This window comes from Crassostrea angulata, chromosome 3, assembly GCF_025612915.1.
Source record: "Crassostrea angulata isolate pt1a10 chromosome 3, ASM2561291v2, whole genome shotgun sequence".
NCBI classification, from domain to species: Eukaryota; Metazoa; Mollusca; class Bivalvia; order Ostreida; family Ostreidae; genus Magallana; species Magallana angulata.
Genome location: NC_069113.1, coordinates 9,324,933 through 9,340,536, shown reverse-complemented (window position 1 = coordinate 9,340,536; position 15,604 = coordinate 9,324,933). Strand labels below are relative to the sequence as shown.

Genomic DNA, 15,604 nt, shown 5'->3' with positions numbered 1-15,604 from the left:
TTGCATAATGCACAATTATTTAGACCATTCTGTATATAGATATACAAGTAAAAACATTGTACCCCGAACCAGAGACATAAATAACATCTCTGCCAGAAAATATTATTTATCCATATAGTATGATATTTTACCCATATTTACTGAATATAACGAGTAATATCTATTAACCGTTTGTATGTACACAGACACTATAAATTTGATGTAAACAGAGACATAAATAATATGTATGTCTCTGTTGTAAACAAGTATAGTGATGTAGAAAATTTAAGTTTCGTGCCAATTATATTAGAAACTTAGAAGGTTCGTCGTATTGCAAGCTAGTGGTTTTTTTTTATAAGAGCCTTAAATGTATGCATGTTGTAAGTTCAGAAATATTTTCAATCTGACTCACAAAAGGAGGGTTTACGTTGTCTTCGAAAATTTCCTGTTAAAGAAAATAGAGGAACTTGTTCATCTCTGTTAAACAAGGATCAGATAGAAGGACCGTCTTATCATAATAAAACATTTCCATATGTAGGCCCAATGCATCGTTTTCTGAGTATATATAAAGGAAGTATAAGTTATCTCAGCCAATTATTATCTGAGTTTTGTAGCACCATATAAGATATCCAAGCAGATGCTATCAAAGCATAAAAAATTAACCTTATTGAATAGCATCATATACCAATTTTACAGTTATATAACACATTCAAAGGTGACAGTTAAAGCATAACAGAATTTTTAAAAAGGACAGAAAGGATATTACTTACGAAATCTGTTTCGGGATGGACCTCTTTTTGCTTTAAATCAAAGATGCAATCTTTAATTTTAAAATCACTATTTTTACATATTTTGAAATTAAAATAATGATGAGTTTTAAATCTTGCCTTTGTTTTAAATACTTTTTAATCAAAATTGAAAAACTTCAAATTTTACAATCGAATAAATGTAATAATAATGATTATTTTTTATATTCAGCCGGAAGCTCTTATTTTTTATATCTTCATTAAATTGCTATAAAGTACACTGATAAATGTGTGTTTGTGTTTTCTCTCTCTCTCTCTCTCTCTCTCTCTCTCTCTCTCTCTCTCTCTCTCTCTCTCTCTGTCACACACACAAACACATGATGCAAGAATTTCAAGCCATTATTCAATAACCAATCGCCCTTGTTGTCTTGATATAAGAAAGTTTCAACTGTGTTCAGCATATGCATGGAGTAATTTAACTTTGACCAGCTGAATTTAATATTTTGATCTTAAATGAAATTCTAAAAATGCACCATCGATCATTTTGAATAGAAGTTACAATATGTCTATAGAAAAAATACCTTCGGTAGATTTGCTTACAAAGACAGGTAAGCATCAACATCATCTTGCAAATGAAATAGTGTTTGTAACTTACCAAATACATTTGGCGCCGCCATGTTTGCTGAAAGAAGAAAAAAACCATTTTAGAAACATCGAACATTTACCCCAATTATGATAATACAAATTTAGTAGTTTGAATAAGACTTACGCACTCCAAAGGCACTTGAACCTGTAACAATTAATATTAATTCTATTATTATCTTTAGGTAGATTAATTGAATGTTTACGTTAGTTACCATGAAACTATGTAAAACAAAAACTCTGTAAACGAAATTCATAAAACTAGCCTAGATCGATAACTTTCGTGTAAGCGATTATCAATTTAATTTTAAGCAAGATATATCTACTGAAAGTGTATATATATTACAATTCTTGTATTAAATAATAGCTGTAATATGCTGATGAGAACATGACATGGCCTGTTTTTCTGGTTAAGAATAAAATTTAAAGACAGACCAGCATAATGTAATCACACTTTTGATTTGGGGGGATACGTCAATAAGTCTCACATTTAATTAAATCACCAAGTCACTAAGATAATTTATATTAAAACATCTTGCAAATTAAATAAGAAGTTGCTCAAAATTAACTTACTAAGTGATATGCCTCCTGAAAGAAAGAAATAAAACAGAGAAGAATTTCATTATTAATTTTCAATTATTGATTTTAGATACATGATCATAATTTTAAGACATAATTCAAATGATTTTTTAATTACATGCACAATTTTAACACTGTACATTGATTGCATGTGTGTGGAGTGTACACGGTACAAGCATAATTCGCAGTATTTTCTTCTAAAAAAAAGTTTGGACCGATTCACTATTTGTTCATGACTGATAAAATACAACGTGCATTTTAATTCTGCACTTAAAAGCGGGGTTGGGGGTTGAAGGGGAGGTTAAAATTCTTCAATTAAGGGCCAATCGCCAATGTTGTCTTTATCATAACAGAAAAATTAAATCGTGTTTAATTGAATCATAAAATTAAAATTTAACCAGGTATGAATATAATAATTTGAATGAAATATTACATCTGCATAACTGTCCCATAAAAAAAACAAAGAAACAGTTATTTTGGGTGAAGGAAAGCTGAAGCACAAACTAGCATAATTTACCCAAACTTTCAATCAAGGGGATACATCAAAATGGCCACAAAGTCATTCAGCCAGTTCTTATCAAAATCTAGCAAAATAAAAATGTGTTTGAATTGAACTTACCACGTGCTTGTGGCAATGACATACCACCTGTAGAAAGAAAAAAAAACCAGAAACGTTTATTCCCATGTTACTTTAAAGAATTATAGATAAACGTGTATTAGATATGATTTGAATTATCATGTTAAAAACTGAAGATTCCTAATACATGTAAATCGCAAGGAATTAACATCCGCGTAAATGGCGATAAGCACATCTCAAAAATTTGAAAATATTGCTTTTATTTTTAGAATCAACTCAACAAAACTTCTAAGTGTTACTCTGATAAATAAAATAATTTCAAAATGAAATAATGTGAAATATTCAACATTTCGTAACTGATATGTGTTTTCACGAAATGCACAGATAAAATATGACAACAACAAATAAAATCAATTATCCGTGCCGAAACATTAAAACATCAAATTTTAACCTGGGTGATGAATGTTAATAAAACCTAAGCGAAATTCAACCAAACCACAAGAGTTTGTGTCATTTAGCAAAGGTCAAGGTCTCGGGTCGCAGTCTGGGGTCAAAGTCAAGTTGAAAGTTGAGTGGAAATCATCATCCCGATATATACAAATACATGTGCTTATATCTTATAGTAAAAATATTATACTGGGTGAACACTTAGAAGTTTTGTTGAGTGTCAATGTAAACTAAATGAAACTATGACTCGCGTAAAGTATAGAAATCTAGAGGACTCTGTATGTGGGCCAACCGACAAACAGACAGCCAGACAGACATACAGCAGCAAAGCATAATGCCATCCCTTCTTCAAAAAGGACATATATATTGTTGAAAATTGATATAATGTTTAGATTACCATTAAATGAGCCCATGTCCATATTCATATCCGAGCTTTGAACCTCGCTAGGATTTGCTTTGGTCTTGTCTGGCAGCGTAACCACCATGGATGTCAAAGGAGTCACAAACTGATACTACAATTAAGCGGGTGTACATGTTTATTATCATGACGATCGCTTTCAAAATATATCCCAAACAATTATTTGGCAATACTGTATAGAACAAGATAACTGACCTTCAAAACAGCCATTCTATGTCACAGTAGACGGTTTAAAAATAAAACTTCTTTGATTTACATTACCTTTATCATTTCATTAGTGAATAACTTCTAACCTTAAGTGAAAGCCGAAGAATCTTTTCGTCTAATTTCGCTATTTCTGTCTGTGAATCCAGGGCATCTTTCTGCTTCAACAACTGCTTAATAGTCATATAGGCCCAAAGCTTCTCCATGATGCTTGGGTTTCTGGTAGTTACAACAGGTGCAGTGGTTGGAACTGGGAACGGTCGTATTGGGGGCCATGGAAGAATTATACATCTCATTGGAGGCACCTGAAACTCTACTTCTTGATTGCCAATTCCCGTCCCATTTACCATTAGTCCTGACTGTAATTTTTTGAGATCTTTGACTTTTCCAGAAACAACCATTTCTGAACCCCTGAAATAAGTTTTAAATTCTGTGTTGGTAACTTCTGTGTCGTACAAGGTGCCATCAACGTAGTTAAATTTTACATCCTTGAGAAGAACGGTGGAAATCTCTTTGTAAAATCCCGCTATTTGAAGAGCAGCGTCCGAGTCTTCGTATATTTTTCTGGCAAAACCATTGTTTTGCGCTGCAACTCTTTTTACAATGTCAAAATCAGCCCCTCTTCCAAACGCGAGGCTAAAGATTGGAATATCTGCTTCATTCTCCTTTTTCAAATTGTTCAGGATGCGTTCAGTGTTTGTTTCACCTACAGTGGCCTCTCCGTCTGTAAGAAAAACTAAGACCGGGGCACGTCCGTTGTTTCCACTTATCTGAGTAAGTTTCTGAATTCCATCTCTTAATCCCAGATCAATATTTGTTCCTGAAATAAACAGAGTTAATAGCTTTATGCCAGTCCTCGGAATATCTTATGCTTAGTGAAATGACCAATGTGCATTATTTGAGTAAAATTTCTTACATCATGATATATATACATCTATCGAGTATGATTCCCTCTATTTCTTACGGAAAACTTATAGACAATAGAAACAACCAGACTGAAATCGTTATTCGATTGGTCCAAACCCACACCGACCTTAGAAAAATCCAACAGAAGACGATTTGGCTGTTTCTTTTAGCTGACGTACTGAGGTATATATTACCAGTAAATTAGTTAATTTTTACAATTAATTTATCAATTTTAAAAGGGAAAGATGTAAAAATAAACGATATAATACATTCTTTGATGATTCATGCGGGTTATAAAAGTAGCGATCATTGCAGAGAAAAATTACATAATCCGCTAATGCGGATTATGTATTTTTCTGCAAAGCAAGGCATTTTTTGTTTTAAATGTACACTGAGATCGTCTTTTTAATCAACATATGTCAGTAAAGGAAGATAATATGAATTTCATTTGGTACAATTGATTTTATCATTTAAATTCGTATTTATTTTATAGATATTGAGAATTATTTTATTAATTTCCTTGATTGCATTTGATGGATGAACTTTCGGTCATGATTACAAAGAATGTTAAATTTCAAAAATATGATGGTTGTCTAATGTTTCAGTAGTCTCTCTGTACCATGTATGTGGGGTTTATTTTATACTTAATCACGATATGCATTGTACTAGTACCTTAAAAGGGATTTGGTATCTTTATAAACATTAAGAAATAATTCATGTCTGAATTAAAAACAATGACATGCGCAAATATTTAAAGAATGAAGTTCCGTCCATACCTCCACCGGCGTGTGTATTCCTTATGTAATTTTTAGCATTGTTGATATTTTCAGGTGTAACCTGAACAAAGTCTGTTTTCCAATAACTCAAATAAGAATCAAAGGCTATGATCATTATCTTGTCATCTGCCTTCACATCATCTAGAATTTTTTTCATTGAGTCTTGGAGTTGGGTCATTTTTGTCCCTCCCATTGATCCACTTTTGTCCAAAACAAACACAATGTCCATCGGCATTGGTTTGACCCCTTCTGGTGCTAGGAAATGAACAAAGTAACCGTCCATAAACTGCAAATAACCATGAATAAGCATTAGGAAAAGTGAAATTGTTTCCATTTATGTAGAATTGCTCATATATATAAGGTGGTGTGGGACACATGTCGATATCAGTGCAGATAAAAGTTAAAAATGGTTTACTTTCACCAGTTTAGAATGTTCAAATTTAAAAATATTTGGTAAAAATGTTTGACATTTTTTGGAAAGGTAACAACTATAAAAGTCCCAGTGGGATTTGAATTCATGATTACAGATTCGTAGTTAACGTTCAAATTCATTGCGCTACGCTGTTACATGTAGGTAACAATTTTGGGACATAAACATTCCTAAAAATTTTACTGGATTCTATTTTTTGTTTCAATAGGAAGTTTGTCACATGTGTCCAATACCACCTTCATTTTTTGTGTTCAAAGAGTCTTTATTTTTGTGTTAAATGATTTGGATTCATTTCATAACTGATGTGAAAAATTTTAATTTTTCATCCACTTACGATCAAATCTCCTGCGTCGTCGCTTCTGTCCACATCATATTGGACAATGAACTGGCCGGAAATGCCCGACTCCTGCTCGGCTCTTGACGGCTCATACGATACGAAGGCTTTTGTTGGAGAAAGGCGATCAACAACTGCTAGCTCATTGGTTCCTGCAATTGATAATAAAAACAACTGTGTTAGTATATGCACACGTGTGAAGTGAAAAGACGAGCCTTTACATGGTAACCGCAGCGTTAAGAAAAATAGACGATTTTATTAAAAAAGAAAGAGGATTTTTTTTTTTCATTTCATGCAAGTATGAACACTGCCGAAGCATACGTAAATTGCGTGAGCGGGTTAATCTGTTTCTTTTTCTTTCTTTTTTTGCATTGATTGTTACCTTAATGGCAAATTTAAATCACAAAGTTTGCAATATTTCGACTAAATTATTCATATCCAGGTAGTTATTAAGTAAATAAAAGTTATTAAATATATGTTATGTTTATTCCCATAATAAATAAAAGGTATAGACGATTCTTTCGTGTATGAAAGTTGCAAATATTGCTTTGACGTCTGACGTCAGTCTTTGCAATCCGAGGTTTTCCTTTCCATTGATTCTAAAATACACCTCATAGTCATTCTCAAAGGTACAAAACAATCAAGAGGACTGGATGCGATGGTCGGGAAAGTTTTTCAAATTTCAAAGCTAAGTTAAATGGATTTTTTCTATAGTTTACAGGTAGATAAATCATATTTTAGAAGAGTGATCTGATGATTGATTTTCGACCATCCAGCTAGCCTCCTTACCATTGAAATCATTATTCGTCACCAGTACGAAGGTATATGGTCACTAAAAAAACACGACTTACTACATAATAACATTTCAGGCGGTTTAATAAGGTTGTATATTCATAAGATGACAAATTAGAAACAGTTTCATTACAGTCGGATTTCTAGAGAAAAATATAGAAGATTCACAGAAACTGTAGATTTCTTTGACACATAGTTATTTACCCTCTGATCCATCAGTCAGTAGATCGTTCCTTATTGGTGGAGTCTTGATTGTCGTAATGTTAGTGGTCTCCTTGATTAGGACGTTGATTTTCAGGTCGTCCACTACCTGCCCAGGGTTGATGTATATGACATGGTCGTACAGTCCGTTGGTTCTCTTCAGAAGTTCCCGGTATGTCAGTTCGAACGTCACTTTTTCTGTGGCAGCAACGTTGACTTGTATTTGAAATTTGTTGGTTTCTCTTGGTCTGGAAAGAAAATTTACGATGACATGTTTTGTTTAATGACATAATGTCTGTATCGTACTATGTACACTAAATAACTTGCCTGATAATTTACTTGTTGTTTTGGGCAGTGTTTTTGTTTTTCTGAGGGGGGTGGGGGGTCTTGTAATTTATAATTGGTCACCTGCTGTTAATAATCTACACAGCTCAGGATAATCGAGAAAAAAACAAAAACGCAAACATAAACTAATGATGAAAGCGATCTGTACGGAAGTCCATTTAGGACCTATCAAAAAATATTTTTGAATTTGATATAACGAATTCTTGAATTTGTTAAAACGAATTTAAATCGTTATAACGAATTGTTGAATCCGTTATAACGAATAAAATTTATCAAATTTTGAAATCTGTTTTAACAAATTAAATTTGAAATAACGAATTTTTGAATTCGTTATTTCAAAGTTTTAATTCGTTATTTAGGTTTTTTAAAATCGGTTATAACATATTTTCATCCAATTTGTGGTAACAAATTTCATGTTTTGGGGAACAAATTAAACGGGGCGGACTTCATTTTTCCCATATCGGTGTACGACGAAATGTGCCGATCAATTGATCGGCGATAAACGGCGAAATGGTAATTGAAGTGAACTGGCGTAAAAACAAAAGTGGAAGGACATATTGTCACAGCTGTTGCTGTAACCATGGTAACAGATGTAACAAACCCAAAAGACACATTACTTTATCGGCTTTGCTAGAATTCCTACATTGATAGAAACACAATATTTAAGAACTGCTATGTATTTTCACAAAAAATACCATGCAGGATATACAGATTTGTTTCGACGGGTTTCTGCTCAAAATTCCCCAAAACTGATTAGTTAACGCGTTTAATCAATTAGTATGTTGATTTATTAAAGGGTACCTGCAGCCAAGCCAATGTTGAACTTATATGTCATAGAATTTATTTACCAGAATTAAATGCAAAAAAACGCATCGAAATCGATGCAAAAATAATGGAGTTACGCCTCTTCAAAGTGCCTATTTTTACCTGCTTTTAGAAATAAAAACAAGAGAAAATGAAATTAGGCGATAACGAGGCTTCAGTGACGTCACGAGGTCAACACGAGGGAAATTTCCGTATAAAGCTATGCAAAATAAATTCGATTTTACAGCAAAAATGATTGATAGAGGTTTGATGTTTTGACGTATCTAGTTATTTAATTTCTTTTTAAACGATTTTAAATTTGCTATTCTAATCGCCTTTTACCGATGAATACAATATCTTTAAACGCTTGCATGGGCAGATTTATGTTTGTTATTCATATTCATGTTGGTCAGTGCGTGTTCAAATCCAGTAAAGCTTAAAGGGCTTTATGATAGATTTGATATGCACGCTCCGACCAAAATTATCATCTCATAATATTCAAAGAATTATGTCTTATAAATCTTCATATTATTTTCAATTTCTACACTTCAAAACGACATTTTAAAACCAGGGGTTTTTTTTTCATGCATAGCACATGTTATGTATTATTGCAGCAAGTACTGTTTCTCAGTTATGATGTAGGACACGCCCATTTTGTGTCGCTCATATTTTATGAAATTATTGGGCTATAGTTATCAACATTGATTTGTAATGTTATTGCAGTAAAGGACACTTGAAAAATATAAATATGATATTTTATATGACAAAGCCAGGTATTATAACCAGGATGTGCGCATGGGAGAACCAACTTTCCATCGGGATTGGTAAACGTTTGGGAGGAAATCCGATAGCTTCCTGGAGGAACTTCGAACTGATGATAGGTGCCCCCCCCCCCCCCCCAAAAAAAAACCAACAAAACAAAAAAAACAACAAAACAAACCAAAAAACAAACAAAAAATCGCGTTTTTTTATATCATATAGTCATTAAAAGTGATAAGAATGTTATGTATCTTTGGTTTACACTAAAAAAAAGTTAGTTAAATATTTGCGAGGACAATAAAGGCAATGTTACAGGAACACAATAGACACGTATATTCAAACGGGTTGGAGGGTGGGGGTGGAAGGGAGGGGCCTGTCCCTATGCAGTTGCCCCCCCCCCCTTCATAGCATTTTCGGAGCATGTAAAAAATTAAAAGTGACTGGGAGGAAATAAACAGTGAAAATTAAGTTTAAGGTAAACTTAACATTTCTATAGTTACCCCCACGGTGTTCAATTTTCACGGTTTCAAAATATCACGGTTTCCTTACATATACCAGTAAGAAAGAATTTGGTTAATATAAAAACCAATATTACTGTATCTCATACAACCACCTACGCTTAGATTCAATATGAAAAAATCCAAGGTTAGGAGGAGAGGGATAATTTATTTTGTTTTTCTTTTCTTTTCAGGGGTTACATGTATTTGGGAGGGGTAAGGGTGGTCAAAACACCGACCCCATGTAGCTCTATCCATAACCCCTCACCAAGGTCGATCTGTGTGCCCATCACCAGGGTCTGTATACCCATCACAAGGGTAAGAATACATAATACCAGAGTCGGTGTTCGTATCACCCGGTTCTGTATACACATAACCAGATTCAGTATACCCATCATCAGGACACCAGGGTCTAAATACCTAACCCGAGGGTCAATGTGTCTTTGTGCTCATCACCAGGGTCTGTTTACCCATAGCCAGAAATCAACGTAACCATCACCAGGGTCCCAATGCCTATCAACAGGGTCAGTGTACGTTTCACCAGGGTCTTTATGCCTTACATCAGGGTCTGTATACTAGTATTTATTATTAGGGTCAGAGTGCACATCAGTAGCGTCTGTATACCCATATCCAGAATCAGTATACCCATCACCAGGGTCAGTTTACCTATAACCAAGGTAAGTGTACCCAATTACAAGTGTCTGTACATGTATACGCGTAACCAGAGTCAGTATACCCATCACCTGGGTCTCAAAACCTATAACAATATAAGTTTTGAGACCCTGGTAATGAGCACCAAGCCCCTGGTGATATGTATACTGACCTTGGTGATATGCACTAAGACCCTGGTGATGGGTCTACTACCTTGGTGATGGGCACATAGACCCTGGTGATACGTTCACTGACCCTGGTAATAGATATAGACATCCTGATAATCGTAATACTGACCCAGGGTATGGGTAAACAAGCCCTGGTGATACGAACACTGACCCTGGTGATACGTAAACTGACCCTGATGATACGTACACTGACCAAGGTTATTTGTATGCAGACCCAGGAGATGGGCACCCAGACAATGGTGATACGTACACTGACCCTGGTAATAGATACAGACATCCTGATAATCGTAATACTGACCCAGGTTATGGGTAAACAGACCCTAGTGATAGGAACACTGACCCTGGTGATATGTACACTATGCTATTAAAACATTTAAAAATCTTGATCCGTGGGGGTAGGGGGTTTGGTGAACCTTTAACTTCAATTTTACAGTTTATATCCTCCCTTTTATTTCAGTTTTTACCTGGTCCCAAAAACATTTTGGGGGGAGGCAACTCTTTGTTAATTCACATTTTATATGTAAATTTAAGAAAAATGTTTGCTGCAAGAAAACGTGTGCTGAAGGGGGTAGTCTCGTCACTCTGCCCCTGCTCAACTCCACCCCCCTCCCCTACTCCAATGCTAAGTGCCTGTTGTTTTCCTGTGACATTGCTCTTTATTGTTATCTCAAATACTAATATTTATTCAACATTTTGGTGTAAATCTAACGTACACAACATTCCTATCACTTTTAATGAACATTTATAATGTAAAAATCGAATTTTCCTATAGTTTTTTAAATTGTGCAAATATCAGTTCGAAGTTCTTCCAAACAGCTTTCGAATTTTCTCCCAAACGTTTACCGAAAAGTCGGTACACGCATGCACACATCCTGGTTATATTGCCTGGTTATGTGTATAAATCAAAGTACTGAAGTACTGCCAGGAGTTGATTTTATCGATTATTATTTATTCTAATATCAACGATATGTTATTTTGCATGGCACGTAAATTCCTATAAGTATTTGAATTACGCACATTTTTTTAAAATATAAATTCTCTTACAGGAATTTCGTGAAAACCCAATATCAATCAAGTTGTGTAATATTCAAAGAATTATTCCATCAAATTACGTATCAGTAATCGAAATAGTAATGAGAAATTGTATGGATCCAAGCAAAATTGAACTCTAGCCTCGTTCAACCTGACTCTCAACTGTATCCGTTAATCTCCGACAAGCAAGAGAGATTCTCCGCTTGTCGGAGATTTTTGAAGACAGCCGAGCGTCTGGTTTGACGAAACTATATTTAACTCTGACGTAAGAATACATAAAATGGACGACTTCAAAAAATATCTAAATTGTTAGTACAATTTAAAATCTTACTATCTACAAGGTTTCTCTAAATGACTTCCTTTAAAAACAGTGCTTATAAACTCATTAAATCGAATTTATTGATTAGAACTCAACGTTGTCGGCGGTGTTGATTTGTGCTTAGTTCCAAACACTGTTTCACTTTCGGTTTGCCTGAATATCCTTTACTTTGATAACCCTGCACAATAATTTCATAAAAAAAAAGCGACAAAAAATGGGCGTTTTAGTAACCGAAAAACAGTATTGGCTGTGCTGCGTAATAATACATAGCATGTGTTATCAAATAATGCATTAAAAAACATTGGTTTTAGAATGCTGTTTTAAAGTCTAGAAATTGGAAATAATATAAATATAAGTATTAAAGTAATAAGGAATCATTCTTTGAACATTAGGAGTTGATAATTTCGGTCAGAGCGTGGTCAAATCTATCATAAAGCCCTTCGAGCTTTATTTGATTTGAACATGTCCCGGCCAAAATCACCTGAGACTAGTAATACTCAAAGACTGATTCCCTATTCTTCAATTAATTCTATTCCAAACCGGTATTTCTTTTTTAAGTATGGCGTTATCTCACGGTTTGGTGATGAAATGAGATGAAAAATGCAGATATATGTTAATAAATCAGCATGCTCATTGATTGATAGCATTAGTAAAACAAATTTTGGGAATTTTGCGCAGAAACCCGTCGAAACAAATCTGTATATCCTGCATGGTATTTTTTGTGAAAATACATAGTAGTTCTTAAATATTGTGTTTCTATCAATGTAGGAATTCTAGCAAAGCCGATAAAGTAATGTGTCTTTTGGATTTGTTACATCTGTTACCATGGTTCCAGCAACAGCTGTGACAATATGTCCCTCCACTTTTGTTTTTACGCCAGTTCACTTCATTTACCATTTCGCCGTTTAACGCCGATCAATTGATCGGCACATTTCGTCGTACGCCGATATGGGAAAAATGAAGTCCGCCCCGTTTAATTTGATTCCCAAAACATGAAATTTGTTACCACAAATTGGATGAAAATATGTTATAACCGATTTTAAAAACCGAAATAACGAATTAAAACTTTGAAATAACGAATTCAAGAATTCGTTATATCAAATTTAATTTGTTTAAACAGATTTCAAAATTTGAAATAACGAATTCAGCGAATTTGTTATAACAGATTAAATTCGTTATAACGAATTCCTAAAATTTGTTATAACAAATTTAATTCGTTATAACGGATTCAACAATTCGTTATAACGATTTAAATTCGTTTCAACAAATTCAAGAATTCGTTATATCAAATTCAAAAATATTTTTTTGATAGGTCCTAAATGGGCTTCCGTATAAATTGGCTTCCGTACTAATACGCTTCCGTACTTCCGTAATATATACAGGATTTTTTTTGTTCCAAAATTGAGAAAAATAATAACATGAAGTTGCAAGGTTAGAAGATCTTCAAGTATCTACAGGATATGGGAAGCTACACGAATGCTTTTACAAAGAAGGACAGCAATGCATTTGCTTAATTCTTTGTATCGAAAGCTTATCCTGCAGAAAAAAATTAAATCAAATGAAACGTTTTACATATTGATTTAAATAAAATGTTATATAAATAAGGATCAGGTAAGTTTACTCTAGAATAGACTTTCCAATTAGGAATCTTTGGAGTGGAATTTCTCGCTGGAAATCTAACTATTGCAGATGGTTTTCCGAAAAGAAAAATTAGTTTTACTCTTTTACATATATCCTGCATACCATCGTTGAATCTAAGAATATACATTTTAGAATATGCGCTTTAAATTGTTTTTCTTAAAGCTGAAAACATTTTTTGGCCTGGTCAGTGTCTTATTATCCATTATATCAAAACAAAAGATTTCAGTATATTTCTACTTACTGAGTTCATTTCAAAGTAAAGTAGGATATATAACTTTAGAGTTTACCTACAATTTCCCTTAAAAAGACGGCTATGGAGAGGATTTCCTATGACTTGGAAAACCAATTCTAAAGTGGAATTCCCAAGAGATCTTTCTATAATATAGGTTCAATTATGTGCAAACAGTATTTTCCCATAATTAATCAAGGATTAGAACTGCAAAATTTCAATTCCATTTTTTTTAAACGACGTCTGTTTTCTATTTGTTTGAAATGTGATTAAATGTGTTTTTTAAGTTTGATGGGGAAAAAAATAATTCCAATACACAAGAATCACAAACAAGACTTACTTGGCAACAATATGTCCTGCACTTTGACCTTTGGATTTTGCAGCTTCAAATTCCTGTTTGGCCTGTTCTTTTTCTTTAACTTTTCCCTCAATTTCCTTCCCATTTATAGTTCTATTTCAAAAAGGTGAAAGTTTCAAAGTCTGCCAATATTTTTTTCAATGGTTTGTGAGCTGATTATCAAATGGGACTCTTGTTGATCATACATGTACTTACAATTTAAAAGCGGTTATAAAGGCCTCATTGGGAAGGGTTAAGTCAAACAGGGCTTCGCTTGCAGTTGGCTCTTTATTAACTACCTTACTGGTAACAACCGTCTTAGCAAAGCGGTAGTCTATTTCAGACGACACATGAAGAAAATATACCTATTGAAAAACAAAATGTGTTTGTAAAACTGGTGAAAGTTAAAACGTAGAATTCGTCGGGTTTTTCTTTTTTATATGGAGTAACATTTTAAAATATAGCAACATCAACTGAAGTAATTCAAACCTCTGTACTTTGTATTCTCAAGAACGCCGTATGCATATAAAGCCATTATTGTCTTTGTATATCTGATGCACATGATTCAGGTAGCATTGTAAAAAGCAGTAGTAAAACAAAACAAAATATACACCTGTTGGCATTAAAAGTTACGTTTACGTTTATATATTCACCTAGAATTTAATAGTTTTGCTTCATATCAATTGGCTTTTTTAAATTTTCAAGATTTTTGAAAGGGACATGGTATGATCAACAAATGAATGTCAGTCGTTGAGTTATCAGCAAGATACAGAGCTCACAATTCTTATTCATGTTACCAAGAAAACATTTCCTAGCGTTTGTTAAAGTTATTCTACATCTAAACCAGGGATTTTCTTTTCAACATTCAAAATGTAAACAAAACATGAGATGAGCAGCGAATTGTGAGCTTCGATCTCGCTTAAAACTCGACGACTGACACTCAAATTTTGGTTGACTATCAGAAACACCTTAATGAAGCATAATGATTGTAAACATTAAAAATGGAAAAAATAAATTTTGACCAAATCTTGACCATGCCCCTTTAAGAGTCTTAAAAGGTAAGGGTGCATCTTTTGATAAGCATGCTGATTATATGACATGATTACTCGAATATTAGTACATGATCATGAATGTCCTACCTCTGGTGACTTAGCTTGAGACGAAACAAAACAGAAAAGTAACACTGCAATAATACAGAGATCCCGCATATTCTCTGATTCTAAACTGAAAAATATTATTGTCATACTAGAAGTCGGTCCATATTTATATGCAATATTTTTCCACGTGTTGCAAAACAATTGAGAAAAATCCGCCTCTGGAAACCCCCCTGGATGTTTTTGTGACGTATCGCACGTCAGACTATTTTAAATGGTCATTAATTATATTCGCACCGGTGATGTTGGCCTTGTTTACATTTCGTGATTTATTCTTTTTTACATGGAGTTGTGTGCAAACTGTGACATAAAATTGTGAATCTTCAAATAACAATCACTGTCCTTATGGACATTGTCAACAAAATTAACAAAATTCAAACACCCTACCATGTTGTCTTAAATCTTAAGTATGAAAGTTAAACTATCCAGGCTCGTGTAGTGTATTTTGTACTTTAAAGACTGGGTTATTTATTTCAGTGTTAAGAAAAAGTCGAGCTTGGAATGATATTCATTTGTTTTTATTAGATTTTTTTAAAAACCCGTTAAGTTAATTTCGTTTATTGCTAGTTGAACTAAAATTATACATGTATTTCAATTCCCACAATAAATGTCAACTT

General features: G+C 33.6%; 1 protein-coding gene across 6 annotated transcripts in view; it reads right to left on the bottom strand.

The window, feature by feature from the left end:
* Positions 1–15,077, bottom strand: part of LOC128177772 (inter-alpha-trypsin inhibitor heavy chain H3-like) — a 29,191-nt gene extending 14,114 nt beyond the window's left edge. For 2 of the 6 annotated variants that reach the window (XM_052844619.1, XM_052844620.1), the window contains exons 1-14: positions 14,973–15,077; positions 14,050–14,198; positions 13,837–13,947; positions 7,035–7,279; positions 6,039–6,190; positions 5,275–5,560; positions 3,682–4,412; positions 3,368–3,482; positions 2,566–2,592; positions 1,941–1,955; positions 1,495–1,515; positions 1,381–1,407; positions 750–779; positions 392–424 (exon numbers count right to left, since the gene is read on the bottom strand). In XM_052844619.1, the coding sequence (XP_052700579.1) occupies positions 392–424; positions 750–779; positions 1,381–1,407; positions 1,495–1,515; positions 1,941–1,955; positions 2,566–2,592; positions 3,368–3,482; positions 3,682–4,412; positions 5,275–5,560; positions 6,039–6,190; positions 7,035–7,279; positions 13,837–13,947; positions 14,050–14,198; positions 14,973–15,077 (2,047 nt within the window). The remainder of the gene's footprint in view (positions 1–391; positions 425–749; positions 780–1,380; positions 1,408–1,494; positions 1,516–1,940; positions 1,956–2,565; positions 2,593–3,367; positions 3,483–3,681; positions 4,413–5,274; positions 5,561–6,038; positions 6,191–7,034; positions 7,280–13,836; positions 13,948–14,049; positions 14,199–14,972) is intronic. The other 4 variants (XM_052844622.1, XM_052844623.1, XM_052844624.1 and 1 more) reach the window with 2 other exon arrangements.
* Positions 15,078–15,604: the final 527 nt, after the last annotated feature.